The following is a 21,324-nucleotide window of genomic DNA, read 5'->3' as shown; positions in this document are numbered from 1 at the left end:
TTTATATGCTTTATGTTACAAAAACATAAACAAAACATACGTTTAAATGACTAATGAATAAATTACTATTATTAATCATTATTATTATTATTATTGTAAACGTATTGAACGGTTCTTTGGCGGAATTTCAGATTTAATCAGACTTATTTGCCTTCTGACCTGTTTTCAGGTCTCACTGGCTCATAAGAAAAATAATATTGTCTCGATAAATGAGCTATTCAAAAGGTTCATATTGAGACTTCAGCAGCTGTGTGACAACACATAATTGATAAAAAGCTAATTAAACTTATACAGACGATCGCACAGGGAGTACAGCCCCTGTAGTTTACAAACACGGTGAGGTTAAAATCACAGAGTTCAACAAGGTCACCATCCGAGACACACCTGAGGTTACATGAATGTCCCAACGAGAGATCTACTGTTGGAGATAAACAAGTGAGGTGAAAAAAGAGGGACAGAATAAAATCCGGTTTCATCATGTTACACTTTTGATGGGAGGCTCTTCAGCCCGCTCCTGACACTTTCTGCCCTAATCCCAAACTCAGCACACACCAACTGCTTTTTTTTTTTTACCACGCACCGTGCAACGTGCACGGCTCAACATGCACAGCCCCATAGCAACAGCGTCAAGTAGCGAATAGAAAGCTCAAATACTGTCTCTAGGACCCGGGTTAGAGCGCTGCAGGAAGCACCGCGAACACGTCACGACGTGAGTGGCTGTTGCCGAGTAGTTCAGCATACTTTCGCTACACCCCTCCCTCTCCAGCCCGGCCGTCTGTTTATTTTGTCAGTCCCGTTGTCTGGGTTGTAGTCATTATAAAACACTGTTTACAACCCCACATTTTGGGTTTGCATTTTATTTCAGCTTTGCAGCATGGGCTAGTAACGATGGTCCCTTACACCTGTATATGCTTTTAGAAAGTCCACGTAGGATAGACAGTATGTTAGAAATAATAAGATATATAATTCATCTTCAGTTAAGTTGTCCTGCTTCATACTATTTATGCCCTGAGCTGACAGAGTAAACACATGCTCCAAACTGTAAACTGTCTGTCCATGTTGATCAGCTTTTGAATGAGGTTTACACCTCACTGGGTGATTTGGAAATGTTAGTTGTCACACTTTTGCTGCAATATTGTATTTCCTGCTGCCCAGTCTCATTGAATATGTTTTTGTCTTCCTGTAGTCTTTATTTTTCACTGAAATGCCTGACAGATCAACATAATTACCACCCAGTAGTATCACGTGGGATGATTTTTTTTTAAAACAAAAGCCAGTCCCACAATGGTCACACAACTTTTACCAGACATGATCAAACACGACAATGAATATCAGCTGCAAACACAAGTGAAAAAAAACAGTGATAGTGACTGATTCAAATCAAACGTGGACTTGCTCTTTGTCGTGCTGCCGCACTGATTTAACACAAGCTTTCTTTTTTTTAGAAATGTAACCAATAGTCAGCAATAACAAAATTAGGAAAAAGAGACAGTGGTGGGAGCTGATGTTGTCAGCAATGATCTCTACAAAATCTAATCGAGACCATTGATTTCTTTTGTTTTACAAGCTGGAAGCTGGAGTCGGGGGAATTTCCAGCCACAACACTGTGCTCCCCTCTTTCTGTCCTATGCCCTTGGTCAAAGCTCCACACCCAGTTCCACCCAACACACACACACACCAGCTGTCGGAATCCTTCCCCTCTCTGAACTGAGACCAACTGATACAGCTGTTAGCGAGTACTGGTCATACAGTAAATCCCTTTTTTTGTATCCTGGGTTGCCCTTTCTCATTGTGTTTCGACCCTTTCTTTGTGTCCCCTGACACCCAGAGGAAAGTCAACAACAAAATACAGCACTTCTTACATAGAATGTCATTTTAAGATTGAGACGGTACTTTTAGATCAGAAGATATATAAATTACCCACAGATTATACCAATGGTGCTTTGTGTCAAAGCCTTACATTCACCGCCCATGCCAATGCCTGAGCGGGGAGCAAGTGCTGCATCTCTGGTGTGTGATGACGGCCATCGATAAACTTATTAGCCCTTTATTTCCACAAGAGCTTCCCCAACTGGCACCTCTTTTACAAGCAGCTCAGGAAGTTATGAAATGATTTTGGGGTATTTTCTCACACACATCTCGTCCTCGTTGAGATTCAAGTGTTGGGAGCTTCGGGATAACTTTGCAGGAAATCTCATTAGTCTGTTAAACCTGTTTTAACCTTTGAGCCTCACCCATCTTTACCCTGTTTTCTCCGTCTTCCCTCTATTCATTCGCCACAAGTCTCATTCTGCCCCACAACTGTGTGCCGTTCACCCTGCTTGCGTCCGCCCACCTCTTCTGCCCTTCGTTCTGCTTCACAACAGACTCCTCACCTGTCCGGACCCATTCAGGAAAATCTCCCAAAGGGAGGCAGAGCGCCTTTGTGTGCTCTCTCTTCTCTGTGGCTTGTTTTTCCTTCTGATATCAGCTGTTATTCTTCTTTTCTTGCCTGCATTTTATTTCCAGAATTGTTGTGAGAAATTATTAGGAAGTGATGGTTGTTTTTTTTTTTAAATTTTATGTGGATGTAATATTAGTATTTTTTAAATTTGAATGTAAAAATCTCCACTGTGCGACACAGCTTTTTTCTTTTCTTTTTTTAAATTTAATTGACATCAAAAAACAACCATCAGTGTGTCAGAGAGATTAAAACATGAGGGAAAACTGGGATTAAAAAGACATTGTAGATCATTAAGCTTTAAAAGTCTGTCTGAACAGGTGGATTTACTGGCAGTCAAACACACACCAGATTTTGATGCAACAGTTTCCCCCCCCCTTTGGTCCATAGTTCAATACAACAAAGATTTTGGAGCCATCTGTGCTCCCAACAATGTCCCCCGTGCTCATCTGCTCCGTCCCAGATGACTTAAATATTCAGTTTTTTCCAGAGGAGTAATATAGTCATTCATAGTTGTACTTACACTGTTGAATCAAGATTGTTGCAAAAAATAAAAATATATATTTTTAATTTTTGTATTCATATCATCTGCTTTTTACAAAATGGCTTCTATTGTATTATTCTTTCATTGTCCACTTTTTCCAAAACATGTTAAGCTGTCCTCTTGGTTTATAATTGAGTGGAAAATGTGTCTTAACAAACGGGGCTGAGCTGGCCAATCTTCTACACCCAAAATAGAAGGACAAATGCAGTATAATATAACATGATATACTGTACATGGCATGTCTGTGCTCATCTGGGGCATTCCCTTCTAAGTTGGAGCTCTGGATCCAGTTCCCTGTAAATTACACTGGATACGACTCGTCTGTGCAGACCAGTCGTCAGCTCCACCACACGTAGAGGAGACAAGAAAGTTGGAATCCACACTCCAGAAGAAGAGGACACATCGAAAGAAAGATGTTGCACCATGCACGAAACAAAGACAAATCAAGAATAAGGTTCATCAGCATTTATTTCTCATTTAATCCTAAATTAGGGCTAAAAAAAAAAAAAGAAGCTAAAAAAAGACATACTTAAACCCAAACTTGTTAATAGGCATTTTTATTGGGACCATCTGCATCTCATCAAACTGTTAATCCCCTCCCCGCAGCTTGTCGTGACGTTATTTAACCCCGTACTGCTGTGTCTGGATGACTCACTCAGGATCACTCACCTGATCCTCACCCTGCTGTTATCTGTCGGCCTTTGTCACTAATGCCATCACTTGACTGCCAACATGAGCCAGCTTTTTGTTTTAATGCTTCTTCTAAACCCACTAATGCCAGAAGGATTTGAGACTGACCTCAAAAACTGAGTGCTGCCTTATGATTTACTGTGAGAGATGGCCCATTATTCCTGTTACCTTTAAATGGAAAAGATTTTTTTCCCCAGGTTCCCTCTGTTAAATAAGAGTATGTGTACATGTTGACAGAACTTTAAATCCTTCATACTAATGAGACAGATTTTTTGAAATGCTGCCTAGTGTGAAGACGGCAGAGACATAGAAGAACGGCTCCCAATTCAGCACAAACAAGATATTTTTCTCTTCAAAGTTCTTTAATGAAAAGCTTCAATATAAGCTCCATTCCACGGTGAGATTTTTGTGTTTCTGTATTCACCTCAAAACACACCTGCTTGAGAGTGCCACTTCACATTGAAAGGAGTTTCAAGCTCGTACATAAACCGAACCATTTGGATTTTTACATTTTAAGTGCTAAAATTAATTTTGACACGTGAATTTCGTTGGACAGAAATATGTGAAAGCGGTGGAATATTTTACATTTATGGCTTTTTATCGATTTGTTCAGTTTTGTCTTCAAACACTTTCAGCCTCCGTGAAGGGTTTGACCTTTTTAACAGATGCTATGCTGCCACCCAGTGGTCATAAATAATTAAGACAATAAAAGGTTTTGTTTCATTTTGATGGTGGAATTCAAATTTTTCTCTAGATTTAAAAGAAGTGTTTTACACATCAAAATAGCACGGAAATATTTTTCAGTGCCAACTGCTCTTTCCAAGAACTTAATCCAATTTGGAAATGCAAAAAGTTAGTCATTTACTTACTGTTAATTCTCCATACTTCACTATCAACTCATTCCCCCCCAAATGTAGGTATCTACTTAATTATTGTTATTTTTTGTGGGGTTCTGTGGGAGTAAATATTGAACTATTTTCTTAAAAAAGAGAGTTCCTCGCACCAAGAAATACAAGCCAAGCTTATCGCACTTTAATTTATTGATCAGCTTCTGTGACCACAGATGAACAATACAGTTGTAGGCAATGACAAAGCAGATTAAAAGTTTGTCTGTGGCATCTGGTCTCAGTCATAATAATATAGTTACAAGCGACCGAGAGTGAAGAAACAATAAGGTATACAGGCATATTTACAAGCTTTCCTTCCATGACACGACCCTGACGCCCGCACCAATTAGCTCCCGCTACAACAATAAAGGACAATAGACCTTGATCTTTTTTTTTTGTAAATCAAAGTGGGTAACATTTTTTTTTTTTTTGTGTGATCTTGCAACCCAACGTTATTGTGATTTAATCTGGCCAGTTTACAGTACAAATCCAGTAATTGTGTGAACCTCCAAAAGGAATAGAAGAATTTAATCGAATATCAGTAATAATAAAAAACAATCCATTCTAAAACTTAACAAGCTTAACAGTGGACTGATATCAGTGGCATGTGTAGTGTGGACAAAGATGGCCGATAAAAGAGTTCGATGCAAGTGAAAGGAAGAGGAAACGTGGGTGGACATTTGAAGATAATTTGGTCTCCTTTTTTGTTATTCCATCTATTCAACTTTCTAACATTCCACAAAAAGGCGGAAGTAGAGAGCAAGAGAGGGATGGCCAGAAAGGACAGCGTTAAACCCCAAACCCCTCCCATCTGAGCTCTCTAACCAGCTCTTAATTGTCCATGTTCTACACTCGTGGACCGAACCAAACTCTGAAACCGCTTATTTAGAAAGTTTCTTCATCCTCTGATCGAGAGCACCGAAGTTCTCTTCAATAGCCACAAGATTTTCCTTCATCGTCTGCTGGACCTGATGAGAGGAGGAAGGGGGAAAAAAGCAAGTTGAGTAAGACATGGAAGTCGAGGAATATAATTAAAGGTCTGCAGGAAGGAGTTGGCAGCATTACAAGGCAGGAAGAGAGAAGAGTCAGTAAACCTTGGAGTACAAAGAATATTAACTTTTCAGCTTCATCAGGGAGAAAAAGTAAACACGGACCAGAGAAATCTGGTCAGAAAAAATGATTAGTGAACTGACCAAGGTTTTGAATCGAGACACTTTGTTTGCCGCTTTAGCGTTTCTTTTTCTTCTGAACAAAAATACTAGATGTAGCGTACTTCCAGGCTCTCAAACACGATAAGCCTTAATGAGCTTCTGCCAGAAAGACTTTGTTTTGTTGTTCAAACTGAACTAAACAGAAGCCTGAAAATACTGATGAATAAAAAGCCAGACAAGCAGGACTTTAATCCAAGTCAAGTGCTTGGAATCTGGCCTCGGCATCTAAAAGTACCTTTTTTTTGGTAATTTGTAAGTAAGAACATAAAATTCAATTTTAACTCGTGCTTCATCAGTTGTTGAATCAGTACCCAACCGTCACTGTTTAGTGTCATATCCATCCAGCAGCAGCAGCAGCAACCTGCTCAATAACCTGTTTGTTACCTCACATACATTCTCATCCAACTTCCCCAAAAAACATACAATAATAATAATAATAATAATAATAATAATAATATGAATCATAATATGAATAATATTAGCCATGACAACTACTTCACACAAATCTTATGGTTAAATTTTCAAAAGGAATAAATAAAATGACTATTGACAGCAATCACCATTGTTAAAGAGGGCTTCATAATTAGTGAAAGAAGAATGACAGACATGAAAACCATTGAACTGCCATATTTAATAACCCCAGAGACTCCTCACTTAAGAATGCTAAGTTCATGAAAGGAAAGGAGCAACACTTTTCAGACTTCAAGGGGTTTTACATTTTAACAAATACATGCTGCATTAAAAAGAAGCCTTTTCCTTTACAAAGACATGTTGTGTCATTCTACCAAGAGGCCTTGAACTTGCAAAGCACAGGCTGATTACAAACTGAACCTAGATGAGACTTTGGAAAGCCTCGGTCCTCTTTATAGGGAACTGCACTTTGTTAGCTTGTTACTTTGAGCTAGTAAGAGCTGCCTCCCTCTACACCACATTCTGAAGTGTATTGGAGGACACCTTTTATACTCCGTTATCCCACATACAGACAGAGGTCACTGTCAAGTGTTTGAGTAGGTCACTACTTCTTTTTCCCCAGTGCATCCAACATTTTCACTCCTGCAAGGAAAAACTCTTTCGCTTTAGAAAAATCCCGCGATTTCCGTTTTAGTGTCTAATGCGTGTTTGAAAGATTTAGGGCCAGTATACAACTATAGGAAACCACGGGGGGGGGGGGGTCACACTGGGGCAGCAGAATCTCACTTTGAAACAAACAGAACCAAAACTATGAGCAAAACCTAACTCGAAGCCCTTCATAGATCTCACAATCTTAGAAAATCAGTGCAATGTTGCCTGGAGTCTTATCCCTCTCTTTTTGAAGGAAGATCTGGCCTCCGGCTGAAAACTCCAGGCTGCACCACGGAGACTCGCAGGTATGCCATTACACTGCCATACCTTCGCAGAGCAAATCGTGGCTTTACTGCTGTGTTCCCGCTGTCCAGCATATGGTATATTTAAATCTTAAGTGGCTAAAACTCCTCAAATCCAGTTTCATACTCCCAGCAGTGGCTCATGTGCCCTTGTTTGTTTATCCTGCCTGTGGACTTCCTACCTGTGTTAGCAGAGTACTATTGTCTTTTACAGAGTTGTTGATCATCTGCTGGGTGGTGTCCAGGTGAGTCAACAGCTGGCCAAACTGCATGGCTGTGAGGAAAAAGGTCAAAGTAAAATGGTAGGTGTGGGGAGCACAGGAATAAGATATCAACATTTATCCACTTTAAATAATGCAAAGGGCCAACAGCAAATCTAATGTGAACATGATGAGTGACCACTTGAAAGACTGAACAAGGTATTGTCTATTATACGATAGCCTTAATCAGTTAGAGTCATGATTTAGCTAAACCCAGCTGGCAAACGGACAGATTGGTGCAAAGAGTGGCTGGATAATATGTTACTTCTTTCAGCTCTGAAGAGAATTCTCAGTATAATCTATGAATGCCAGGGTTCCACTTTCATATGTTAAATAATAAAAAGATGATAATGTGATGTATAATATGCATCTCTTTCTCCTCAAGGGGGTGTTTAACAGTGTTGCAAGATTTGGTCTGATTTTGTTGCCATTTTTAAGTCTTTTCTCTCACTCAGACGTTTCCACTGTGGACAAAAATCTTCCGAGTTCATACCCAGATTTGTTCTGTGGTGACATCCAACAAATTTTGAATCTAAAATGCCCCACCGCACCCCTCTTTTAACCTACATTCATTCTCCCCTTGAACTCTCATGGGTTTTTTTTCCCCAAGGTTCTTCTCCCCTCATAAAATAACAGAACCATTTCCATTGTTATTGCCCTTACTGGCGTGAAATTCTCCCCGAATGCAATATTAGTCACAGTAACAGAGCATAATTGTTTCATGCTACAGAATGGACTCTTTCACTTCAACAAGTTGATTCCATATTTTAAAGAGTTTCTGGAGGTGAATAGTGGGCATCAGTTAGTGTGTGTTACCTTGCTCATGGAGATCCTTCACAGCTACAAGCCTCTGCACCACCTGAGGTATAGAAGTGGACACTGCATCCCACTTCTGCACCACGTCATACAGCTGCGACACCTGTCGGGTGGACGTAAAGAAAGGCATAAATACAAATGCATACTAACGATAAAAAAAACTAAAAACTCAATCGATGATCAATGCAGCTTTGCTATGACAAGTTTTCTATGCAGCCTACACTTCAGCAGTGGGAGGACGGGGTGTTTAATCTGTCTAGTCTGCCACAAATACAGAAATGAACCCTTTCTATCACCTATATTAAAACCTTACTGTTGGACACACTGCCTGTGATTCAAACTTTTATTCTTTCAGACCATTTATTCACTCAGTTAACTTCAAACAACCTTTTTTATTTATTTATTGTATTTTATGACTATGGACATAGTCCCGCTATTGCTGTATTCAATTGCATTCCTTTATATAATCCAACATTAAAGCAATCTTGTGCACTTTTGACATTCTTTTTTTGTGAGGCAACATCTTCCTTTCAAGAATTCAAATACCACTTTTCTCTCAAAGACCAGAACAGGAAGGTACTTTCACGAAACTGGTTTTATTCACAAAGTCTGCCCTCTAATGGCTTATTTAATGGGCCTTGCTTTAGATCAGTCAATTCTTAATAGAAGCCAAAAAGGTCTCCCAGGTGCATGTGATGTGAAAAACTCTCATTACTGGCTTAAAATGGACAAACTAATACAATGAATCCGTCAGAGATTAATGCGAGTTTCTAATAAGGATTCCCCAAGTATGCAAGGCAGCACTCAAAAAAAAAAAAAAACAGAACACATGGCGATTCGCTTCAGTGGTTCATTTAGCTGCTAGAAAAGCATATATTATTTATACTGGAGGTTTTCAAGTAAATCTCAAAATCTATCATATAAGCTCATGTAAAACATCTCGGCTCACACGGTTTCAGATGTTCCACTGAAAGTTTTTTGAAACGCATACATTTCGGGCGCATATTATGTATGAGTATTCATCTACAGAACATACATGCATCTTAGATACTTGCTGCATTTATTTAGCACAGATGCGCGTAGGAGAATTACTAACCTTGTTTTGCGTTTCAGCATCTTCGATCGCTGCCTTATGTTTGGCAATCTCATTCATCTTCCCAAGAACACTCTAAAGGGGAGGGAAAAACAGTGATATGAAGAGTAATGTGAAACACATTATTGCTTATTCACCCATTACAGAAACGCGTGGACTGTAACGTCTCACATGAAGGCTCTGAAACTGGCAGCAACAACTCTCGCACAAAAAGAAGAGACCTGAGCTTCAAGCCCGCTGATCGAAAAGAGTCACAATTATTGGCAACTATGGTCCAACACAGCTTGCTGTATCGCGTGTGATGACATCTGTTGCTGTCGTGACATGCATGTCCTCTGGGATATTGAGGTGTTTTGGACCTTTAAGTTACATCATGATAAACCTTTAGCAGGTGTACTCGAAATGTTTAATTAATCTTTGACTTGATATTTTATAGCAAAAGACTCTGCTAACCCTGGTTTGTGCCCTGTAAAATAATCACCTGCAGTCTTGCCTCCACTTGATCGAGAGTAGCAGAGTCCAGTGCGCTGACCCGTGCCTGCAGCAGCTCTATGGTGTCCTGACACAAAGAAGCACACAAGTTACTGTATATATAAGGCTGAAACCAGTCCTTTGTTTTCTTGCTCCTACTACTGACAGAAACTGATGTAATCTTTGAAGTGTGACCCAGTTCTCTGGCTGCACATCACACAGTTACAAACTTCACACAGGCCTTTCCAAAAAAAAAAAAAAAGAAAAGAAGTTGCGTTCTTACCATCAAACTGACTCCTTGTACGCCAGCATTCAGAGGTCCCTGCAATGTAAACACAAAGAGGGAAAACACAAAATACAATTACAACAAAATTGAGTCCAACTCATAATTTAGTCAGTAAAGGGGAATAGTATATTCTTTTTGGACAGTTAAGACAAGGGACATGGGCTAAAATTACACTGGTGTGACAGAGAGAAGCAGATACACATACTAAGTGGGAATGAGAGACAAAAGCATTTGAGAGAACATGTGCGGGTAAAGACTGCGACTGTGTACCTGCTTGTCTGATCCTGAGCCAACAGCCACCTCCAACTCAGCAAGACGCTTCTCCAATTCCGCCATCTACAGGGACGGAACAAGGCAACACATGGCTGGCAGAGGCAACAACATCTCACATGACAAACAAACACACGCACCTACCTTCCCATCTTTTGTCCTGTTAATTGTCATCAAATATTCTGACATTCCTCTCATGAGAGTGAAACCAAAGTACACCGGGGAGCTCATATGTTTGCTCAATTTCTGAGTGCATTCATGCAGACACTTGACTCTGCTGTCTCCACCTCCCTTTCCACTTTACCTTGGCAGATTCATTGAATTTTTCCTGCTCTGGTCTGCTGTGCAACTCGTAGAGTACCACTCCATCTGGGCCCTTTGTTGAAGCAGTCGGTTTGCCGTCTCCTGCTGGGCTGCCACGGCTGCCCTTAGCCACCTCCAGCTGGGTGAGCAGACGCCTGCGGGAAGGAGGGAAAGGAAGACACAGAGGGATTAAACATATTGGTCCATACAGTTATCAGCCCAATCTCTTTAGGCGCAGTTTAAAGCAGCAAGTGAAGGTGAGCTCGAATCTTTCTTTTTCATCATTATTTTATTCTTCCCTTTTTTCCCCTCACGTTTGGATGTCACGTGGGAGGATTTTACTATAAATGAAGAAAATCAGAGATAAGCAGTTTGTGACATATCAAATGTTGAGAGGAGACACTACAACCACAGATATAAACACTTTAAATCTCATTAGCAACTTTAAAAGCAGACATAAAGATGAGTATAACCATTACCCGACAGCAAAATAAACTAGATATCATAAAAAAAAAAAAAAACTAATCACCGGTGAGACCCAGTTGGTAATGACGAGATTTGAGAAAATTTAAAAAAATCCACACTGATAACAACAAAGTTCTTACAAGGTAATGGAGCCCACTGCAGTTGTTGCCCAACCTTTCTCCTTATGGAGGAGATGGGAGTTCGATACCTAATTAACTATATGGAGCCCCATCACACACTGCCCAGTTGTGCTGATGTCTACCTCCCTGAAGGCTAAAACACTGTGACCTCACACATTCACAAGTTACTGGCTGCTGACATCCTGCAACGTTTTTACGACTGATTTATGGAGATTGGATACTTGCCTGGTGAGAATGTATCGCCTAACGGCAAAGTGGATTGATTAAGATTTTAAACTTGATAAAGGTGGTGTTACACTCCCTGAAATTCACTGGCTCTCACTCAGCATCGGCTAGCTCAGAGTTCTTGGAGAATATATTTGAAACTTGGGGTAAACACAAAAATCCACAGTTGACGCTGTCATGACAGCTGACCCTAAAATAACAGCTATGACAGCATTTTGACAAGTTTTGGCTGCATGATGTCATGATGTCATTCTTAGCCAGTGCAGCAGTCCGAAAGACGGAAGGGGAGCTGGATATCAGCGTTTCTCAGTCATAAGATTGAACTTCCTACATTTCACACAAGATACCGAACCTCACTCCGCTGTCCCCGCAAATGTGTTCCTCACTTGTAAATCCTCTTGGATTAAAAAAAAAAAAAAAAAACAACAACAACAAAAGGGGGTCTTCAAAATGAACGTAACATAAATGTAAAATAGTCTGATGTTATAAACATTCATTCCTAGTCAGCTCAAGCCTGCAGGTTGTGCAGATCCAGCCTACAGCACGATGTTAAGGAGGAATGATACATTCCACAAGACGCGCACCTAATGGACTGGTCTGCCGCCAACGCCAGAAATAAGACGTGGGAGATAAGAAACGGCTCAGCGCTGACACATAAAGAGAGCATGAACAGAAAGGGCACAAGATGTTTTAAAAGATTCTGGCGGGAAACGGACCAGAAAAGACAAGGACAAGAGCATAACAATAACCAGATTGTTTCTTTGCAGAGGACCCCATTCCAAGGAACAAGCCCACTCTTAGATATCGGGAGAAGAACAAGAAGGGAAATAAAATGCAACTCCATTTTCCGGAAATGGCAAACAAATACCGCTGTGGTCCTCACACCAGCAGCGAGCGACTGTTCAGCTTTGCATCTCATATCATGAATGAGAAGAGAAACGGACTGAACTGATACAAAACAGAAATCCTCACTTTGGTTAAAGTAAAATAAACATCTCACTCACAAGTAAGAAGTTTTAATGTTTATATTTAGCTGCTTATCTAATCCTTTTGCATTTTTAAGTTCTTTATCATGTTAGACTAGTACCAGAAAGGTTGTTTAAGACCAATTAATTAAGATCAATTCATTTGTGGCCATTCAAAGATGGCTTGATGAAGTGCTAAAGTACTTAAAAAAATTTAAAAAAACATATTTCCTTGTTTCTTTGTTATTTTATTTTAGTTATTCCCTTCTTTTACAACAGTATTAGCTCAGAATTTCAAGATTGGTGCAAGCCTAGCTTAAATCCATCTAAGATTGAAGATTGACAAATTGGCCACAAACGGCGAGTTCACTAGGCAACAAGCGCTTTTGCAGATGACAGCTAATCTAGTTCACTTACAGGGAATGCTACAGGTTTCTGAGGTGGTTTCTGTCTGAGCTTTCTTGTTTTAGCCATTGTCACACATAAACACTGCAAATATCTGGAGAATGTGCAGACAATCCGTTCCAGAGTTTGACTACAGTTGCTGTTCACACAAGCATAACGCAGTGTGAAGAATTCTGCTGGAGATGTGCTCTCCCGACTGGAAACGCAGGGAGAGAGTGCGGGGGAACGGCAGTCCCGAGCACATGATGCAGAAATCCCCCTTTTCTTTACAACATGTTGAGAAGAGCAGAGGTGCGTCCTTATCGTGTTGATATCAGTACTGCATGTATCTGCTGTTGTGGGTAGTTTACTCTTAGGCTGGGTGGAAAACCTCCGCAGGAGGTCTGAATGAATGTTCCAGACCTTTGCGTTCTCACTTGCCACCCGTCTAGAATATCTCAGGACTGCAGTGTTGTGTGAAAGTGGTTTTATGACGGAATAGCACTTTTTCCAAAGTTCTAATGTAGTTAGCATTTCACTGACTGATCAGCTGTTTGTGTTGCTAAAGAGGAAACACTGTCGGCACTCTCAAGAGACAATAATCAAAATATGATCAATAAAAAAAATGAGCATGAAAAGTCTTAAGACCTCTCTTAATTTCTTCCATGTTTTACTCCGCTTAAAGGTGTTGCTTCTCATTTGTGATCACCGCAGCAACCAGTCTGCGTATAACAAATATGTACTAACGAACTCATCAGCCACCATCTGATGACATCACACAGTCAAAGCAGTTCGCTTCTAACCAGTTACTGGAACCATCAGTATTTTCTACTCTGCCACATTTCAAATGTTGACCTCAGATATGCTTAACAATTCCATGTAAACACAGAGGTTGTCTTGATACCGCCCCCTGAAACTCACCTGGCAAGAGCTCCATCTGGATCAGCTAGATTGATGTGTGCCTGTGGTCCCAGCAGTGAGTCTAGATGGGCAGACACCAACTGCTGTTTGAGCTGCGCCGCCTGCTGGGCAAGTACCACCGGGGTGAGGCGCTCCTCTGCGCTACTTTCCGTTGCAGCAGCCTGGACGCAGAGAGACCCAGAGCACATGTACATGACAGTAAACTGCGAAAAATTCAGCCCATTTAGACTATGTGTCCACTCACGGTCGCCTAAAGCATTTCCAAACTTTGACTCTGCTCCAATAAAATCCTAATTTCATAACTGCAGCAGCATCTGACAAAAGCACCATTCAAATAACATAATAAGACAACTTCTATGCAGTGAACTCAACTCAAGGGTGCTCGTTACCATGACGACCGACATCGGATTTTACTTGAATTATTCTAACTTTTCGTTTCCAGTTTTTTTAATTGCTTGTCCTGAATAAATGTTCTTTTGCCGGAGTCTACATCTTTTTCCTTCATCTTTTCAGAGGTTGCAGAAGTTGTGATGACGTTACTGTTATTCAAGCCGGACACCCAGCATTATGAGCTTAAGATCCAAGCTGAAAACTACCAGAATTATCGTAAAACTTTTACATTATCAGAGTCTATTTTTAATAGAATGTTCTAGTGCTGTCAAGATATAATTTTGGGTATCGGGTATAAAATCGTACTAAAGGACGCTCTTCTTGGCAAGAAGAACCTATCTGAACGGGTGCAGTTTGACAATGTCATTTGCTTTTAAAGGATAATTCATAACTTATATATATTTGCTACATATTGTGTAGCAGAGAAACTCCTTAATCTTCCAGTAGCCAAGCTGCACAGTCTACGATTACAATCTTATGATCTACATGACCTCGAATCCACAGATACTTTAACAAAAAAACTAAATATGCTAGGCTGCAGCCTGCATTATAACTCAGTGTTGAAAGCAGAGAGCAGCAGACTTGTGCATCCATGCACATAACTTTGTTAGTCAGAAAAATCAACTCTATTGGTTTACTCAGTTTAACGGTGAACTAAAAGCTACAGAGCCCACGTGAGACTGAACTTTGGATCAGATTTTCAGGTTTCTTGGCTAAATAACATTAATATTTTACATGGTTAAAAGTAGCTAAAAGTACTGTGGGGGACAGTCCAAAGATGAATTAATCAAGATTAAGGCCGGATAAAAAGAGAACGCCTCTCCTTGCGGATTCTTTTGGTGTGCGAGTGTGAGTTTTGCTAGCAATCCACCTGGATGGCGTCCACCTCCTGAGTGAGTTCCTGGATCTCATTCACCAAGCGCTGATACTTCTGCTGGGGCGTCTCTTTTACTCCGCAGCCCTCTCCGAGCTAAACAGAGAAAAGAGCAGAGCGATGGTATGAATATTACACAAAAGCAAAGCGGGTGTGCCCACAGACAGAGCAGCCCTGAGAAGAAGGATCACACAGAACAACCATCTCTTCCACTTTGATTTTATGGGAAAATCCATGTAGCAAAGTGATACAAAAATAATGGTTTTATTACCCACAAAAATGAATCACCTTCAAAAAGAATAAGTAGTGACGGGATTTTTGCTCAACAGAATATACTCACAATTTCAAATTCTCCTGACTCGTAGCCAACTCTCCTGCTTTTACTGATTCTGTCTGAGAAGTCTGTGAAAACGGAGAAAACTGCTTTTAAAAGAGGTTGAGAAACACACAGTAAACACCACTGATGTCCCAACTACAGAAATGATCAATGTGTTCAGTTTTTATGGCCAAAGAACCAACAAAGGGAGGCTGGGAAGTTTTTTAAAATGCAACAAAATCTGTAATCTGTAATTTGCTCATTGCTTAAACCTTTATCTAATAGACAAAAATACAGATGATATGATTTTTTGTAAAAAAAAAAAAAAGTGTTATTTAGAAGGTTTTAGACAAATTGAGCATGCAAAGGACACCACTCATTTCTATACTCAAAGCAATCTGGAAGAAGCTACTATCTACACTGAATAATACAGTGCAAAGAGTCAGGGGCCCAACAGCTTTGAGGGCCCTCTGAGGGTTTGTGGGAATGTGAAACTCCCTGAAGGACAACACTTATGCAAGGGCTTTTTCTTTGGCTGCATTCACAATAAAGACAAGACACTGAAGTGATGTAACAGCCAGCCGGGAGGCTGTCCAAGAGTAAAAATCATGCCCCAATTCCTTTGTCGCATATTGGCTCAATAAACACTGGGCTTCACTGCTCCACCATTCCTCTGCGCTTTGCTTAGGTTTCCACAAGCGAACGTTAAGGATAGACTTTTAAAAGATGTCTATGAGCTTTGTTTGTCACAACAGGTTAGTTTTCTGGCCTAATCACTGTGCAGCTGCTTTATAAACTGCACCCCTCGTGCTAGGAAAGCTCCTTCTCTAAAGTAAATATAAAAGGTCTCTTTTATAAAAGCAAAAAGACCCTAGAAAAGCTGTTTGTTTACTACAATCAGCCACAGTTCTTATGATGTAAACAAAAAAAAAATGAAGTGCCTCAAAAAGTTATAAGAACCATTTGTCTAGAGGTGTATATTGAAATTTTTAAGATAAATATACAACCACTGAGGCGACATCTTTCTCTGGAAGGGGTGTTGTTGCTCTTGCAAGACAATTGAAGGCCATTTTCTGCACGGCCTCCTACGGCGTGGCTTCAGACACAGAGTGTGCACTTGACTGGCGTGCTGCACTTCAGATATGTCTCATAGTGATAATGTACGGAGCATCCTTAAGAGGAGATCAGATGACGACGGCCACAAACTGTTGATCAGTAAATGATTGTATTCTTGTATATTACCATCCTCGGTTCCCAAATGATCAAAAACTATAACTAAACGAAAGGGCGATGCACCACAAAAGTATATCAGTATATAATATTTCCTCATCCCAACTTTTTTCAGTGTGCTTTATGGCATCAAATTCTAGATTTCTTTGTATTTTTTCTAAAGACAATGAAGTGAGTCAGTGAGGAAGATAGAAATAATTGACTTTGTACTTGTGTCTGTTAAAAAAAAAGGATTAAATGAATTCACTGTGTGCTATGAACTTTTCTGAAAATGAGGGTTGTGGCACCATTTAGGTGAATATGTTGCAATAACAAACTGACCGAGTCCTTTGGTGTTGACATGCTTGTCTTTGAACTTGTCATAGGCTGCATTGGGGTTGACCACAATCCTCTCCACGCTGTCACTGCAAAGCTCCTCCTGTCATTCGGACAAGGAAATAAAGTCAGATGAAAAGACACAAAAATCAAACAGCTCATTGATACAGCAAAGATGAAAAAGAGACTTGGCTTACTGAACCAGTGAGCTAAACTATCAAAGCTCAAGATACACTTCAAATAAGAAAAGGAAAAACCTATTATTGATCAATGCCCAAAAATGTATTTTTAAAAGATTTGAAACTAATAATGCATCAAGGTCGGATTACTTCAGAAATTTAAACCAATAATTGCAATGAATTATAAAAACCTGAAAGAGCTCCTCATACATCATTTGAGGCTGTCTTGGGGAAACTCAGATCATTTCAACATAATTTAGAGTAGCAGGCAAGAAATCAGTGAGAAAAGTGATGGGATGCCACAGCTCGAGTTTTACCGAGGTAAGACTGTGGAATCTTATCACAACCTTTGGAAAGATTTTTTATTCATCTTATTCTACAATGGTAACACAGTGTTATATGAATGAAAGAGAAAGAGCCACAGCTGCAGGTCACTCGCTCTTTTCTAAATGACAGCTCTTTGATTAATGATACTGAAAGCACAAAATGAGATGGATCATTCAATCACAACTTTCTTATGATCAATAATGGTAAACTAGAGGCTATGAACAGGATTAAAGCACCACTGACATACAGATTAATGAAAAGAGTGATCACACGAATTTGGATAAGATGACACACGAAACACAAAAAGTTCCACAGACATTCGTAGGAGGAGGAAGAGGAGGAGAGTTAGCCAGGCTCTTACCAGCTCCTTGGGTTTCCAAAGAGAGTTAAAGAAAGTAATGGAAGAGGAGAGGGAGAGAAAAAAGCAGGGAGGGAGAGAGAGACAACACAGATTAATGTGGTTATCACATGCCATGCACACAACAGGAACGCTTGGCCAGGGTTGGGGGAAGATAAGAAAGAAAGCAGTGTTCTGAGAATTGCAGCAAAAAACCCTGGAGACACTTTGTTCAGACAGCTTATGTCTCCAGTTCTTTCCCTCTTCCCTCATTCAGGGTGGTAAGATGGTGCACTAACGCTACTGAGCTACTCACTCTTTTGAAACCATATTCAGATTTATCATGAAGAGAATTGTTTTAAGAACAATCCACGAGAAAGAATGACGGGCAACAGGTGGATTGCGGGCGTCGAAGAGACGCGAGGACGTAAAAGGACTGACCGGATACCAATCTGCTGCATCCCTAAATGATGTGGAACACACTGGCCAACAGAACCAATGATGAGGATTCTGGAGCAAAGTATCAGACATACTCCAGAAAATGGAGGCAAAATAACAATAAATAAATAAATAAATAAAAAAAATCAGCTTGTGGATCTATGGCACGGTAGTGAGTCTTGTGCAACTGACAGAGCCATAGTCAAAGCTTATTTTTTTGTCTGACTACTTTTGCAAAACATGATTAAAACGAGGGTGGTTTACACAAGCTGACATATTTCTGCCTGCATTTTTTTTTTGTTTGTTTACAAAAAAAACAATGATTACTAGGTATTTATGGAAGAATTATTGTATATTATTGTGTATTGTAACTGGGACTATAAAATATCCAACTTGCAAACTGTGACATGCAATGAACCAACAATTTATCACACAGTGCAAAGAAGCCTTTAGAAAGTCTGGTTAGTCAAAACATTAGGGTTAGCCAAGAAGCAATTGTTAGAGATTGACAACAGGTTAAACAGATGCCTGCAGTAAATCATTTTCTCTTGTGTTAAAGTTTCTCTCACACACACACACACACACACACACACACACACACACACACACACACACACACACACACACAGAGTGAGTCAGTGCTACTGAGTACCTATCATCATCATCATCAATATGCCCTTGAAATGTGTAAATGAGCAATACCAAAAGAAAGAAATGATTAAATTATCTTCACTTAAAAAAAAAAAAAAATCAAAAACGGATGAATTTCAAAGCAGAAAAAGCGACACGCCATAGATCTGGTTCTCATCTCATCCAAATCAACAGAAGTGAAAAAAGGTAGATATGAGATTGAAAAGGGTAACAAAAATAACATGCACAAAAAGATATTAAGCTCTCTGAGAGAGATATGGATCCAGTCTTACTTGTACAAACTAGGGTCCCAGGAAGGGTGGGGAAGAGTCAAAACAATGGCAAGGGAATGGGAAGAATGAACGGAAAATGCTAGTTAGGATTCACTTGGCTAGTCAGTAAACAGCCCAGACATGTTTAAGAGCAAAAACAGACCATCACCCCTCAACTGCAAACAGGTTGCTCAACAGTAAGTTTAATATTTTTGCAAATCCATCATTTACACATTATGACATTTCTGAGTCATAAGATCACCACCATGGCATAAACACACACTGTTTTGTTTCTGAATACTTTTAGATAGTGTTTGGTGACAACTTCAGAATAATTTCTAAAGCCTCATTGTCTGTTATGCACGTGATTCTTACTTCCACCTAAGTAAAATGTGTCGTGTTGTAAAATGTGAGGAATATTCAGAGGGAGCATTAAGCTTGTCATGTTACTCTTCAAACACCAACAAAGTGGCAATTATTGAAGTAGTTTAACGAAATCTTTCATCCATCTTTAAGAATCGCAACAGAACTAAGTTAATAACTATAATTTTAAAGTAATGATTAGTAGCACAGTAATTAAGTGAGTGACTAACAGAGAAGCAAAGTAAGCAAATCACGATGATGGAATCATCTCTTAATCGTCTCTTTAAAAAAAGGTGTAAACACTTGTTAGCTCGTTAGCTAGCAGCAACATAAACGTTAGAAAATCTACAAACGGTGTACGCAAAACGTCTACTTACCGACTCAAATTGAGCCTGGTCATCCTCTGGAAGGTCACCAGTCTCGTACACGTCCGGCTCGTTGAATGCCTATTGAAACAGTAAATTAAATGATGAGTTGTCACGTTTAGTTCTGCCTGGCCAACGCCCCGGCCCATTCAACAACACGAAGCTGCTAACACTTGTACCTTTTGTATGATTGCATCTAAAGACACTGCAGTAACTAAAAAAAAACACAATTATATGTGCTAAATGTATAGTGTTTGCAAACAACAGACAGACAAGTCAACAGCACTGATGTTAGCTAACGTTACTATCACCGCTTGGAGCTAGCATTGCCACATAGCAGTTTAGCAATATGTCTGTTAGCTTTAGCCACTTACAATTCCTGGTAAGTTTGCGTATTTGGGATCAGCCATTGTCAACAGGGAGCAAAAATTTGACCAACAAAACACGACTGAATATAATAACAACCCTTAAAACGCTTGAATTATTGTAGCACTGCGTGGTACTGTGACAAAAGCTAACGATGGATGAGCAAGCAGTCTTTCAGCCGGCGGAGCTTAGCACTGGCTGATGTGGTCACTAGCTTGAGTTGACAGCGCGTGCGCTTGGTTTACTTCATTCAATACGGAGAGGGTGGTGCTCTGTATGCCGCTTTAGGGAGAAGTAGGATGACGGCCTACCACTTGCAACAAAACAAACATCCCTGAGAACGGAGAGCGTCACCACGCATACATTCCGTTTATCCAATAGGAAATAAAGGTGCCCCTTTCTTTTTACTGTAGCTGATGTTTTTATGTAATTATCTTGCATTTTCAAACGCAGTTTCCCATTTGTTGTTGTACTGATATTATCTTCACTAACTAATCGGCATTAATGAAACCGGTTGATATCAAGAGTCGTCACATGATGTCGCCAAAGGTACGCGTAAACTACTTAATCAATAGGGGAGAGATCGTCAATAAGACAGATAATTCACTCCACGGGGAGATTAACCATCCTAATGTTGTTCAGTGTTCCAGACATAAGTGCTGAAATGAGATATTTGCATTATTTTAATTTACCACAACACATAATGTATCACAGTCATTGTAAGAAAAAAAATGACTGTGAAATAAAGTATCCTCATCCTATCTGCTGACAGAAAAAAGACACCTGGAAAATTATCAAAAATGTTTCCAACAAACAACCTTGAAAAACGATTTCCAAGTCTACTCTGGAGAGGCGGTGCTTTCTTTAAAGAATAGGGGCAGACACAACAAATAGCTACATAAATAAAAGACAAATAAATCAAGAAAACCTACTTATGACATTTTTTAAGCATCATTGCTTCACTTTAAGTTGCTTTAAATTTCCCAAAAATTTCGACTAGACGTTTTACGTCACGAAAACTGGAGCCACTGCTCTGCTATACTAACTTGGTAGCTGTGTCTTTAAACAGTTCAAAATGCCTCCCTCCATCTTTTACTGATAGTGATTAAATGAGTGGTTAAAAACAATCCAGCTGCCCTACTTTGTATAAAAGATCTCAATACTCATCGTGATGGGTAATAAGCTTG

At 39.8% G+C, this 21,324-nt stretch overlaps 1 protein-coding gene across 1 annotated transcript; it reads right to left on the bottom strand.

Moving 5' to 3' along the window:
- Positions 1 to 4,696: 4,696 nt before the first annotated feature.
- On the bottom strand, positions 4,697 to 20,357 carry dctn2 (dynactin 2 (p50)). Its single transcript, XM_075461449.1, has 14 exons — positions 20,146 to 20,357; positions 19,784 to 19,852; positions 16,867 to 16,963; positions 15,340 to 15,401; positions 14,997 to 15,095; positions 13,736 to 13,896; positions 10,637 to 10,790; positions 10,333 to 10,398; positions 10,060 to 10,098; positions 9,787 to 9,864; positions 9,309 to 9,380; positions 8,213 to 8,315; positions 7,319 to 7,410; positions 4,697 to 5,529 (listed from the first exon to the last, which is right to left on the bottom strand). The coding sequence occupies exons 1-14, from the start codon at positions 20,179 to 20,181 to the stop codon at positions 5,443 to 5,445; spliced, it is 1,215 nt and encodes a 404-aa protein (XP_075317564.1). The 5' UTR covers positions 20,182 to 20,357; the 3' UTR covers positions 4,697 to 5,442.
- Positions 20,358 to 21,324: the final 967 nt, after the last annotated feature.

The sequence above is a fragment of the Odontesthes bonariensis genome, chromosome 3, assembly GCF_027942865.1.
Source record: "Odontesthes bonariensis isolate fOdoBon6 chromosome 3, fOdoBon6.hap1, whole genome shotgun sequence".
Lineage (NCBI taxonomy): Eukaryota > Metazoa > Chordata > Actinopteri > Atheriniformes > Atherinopsidae > Odontesthes > Odontesthes bonariensis.
The sequence above is the reverse complement of the archived record's forward strand: the minus strand, read 5'-3'. Positions and strand labels throughout refer to the sequence as shown.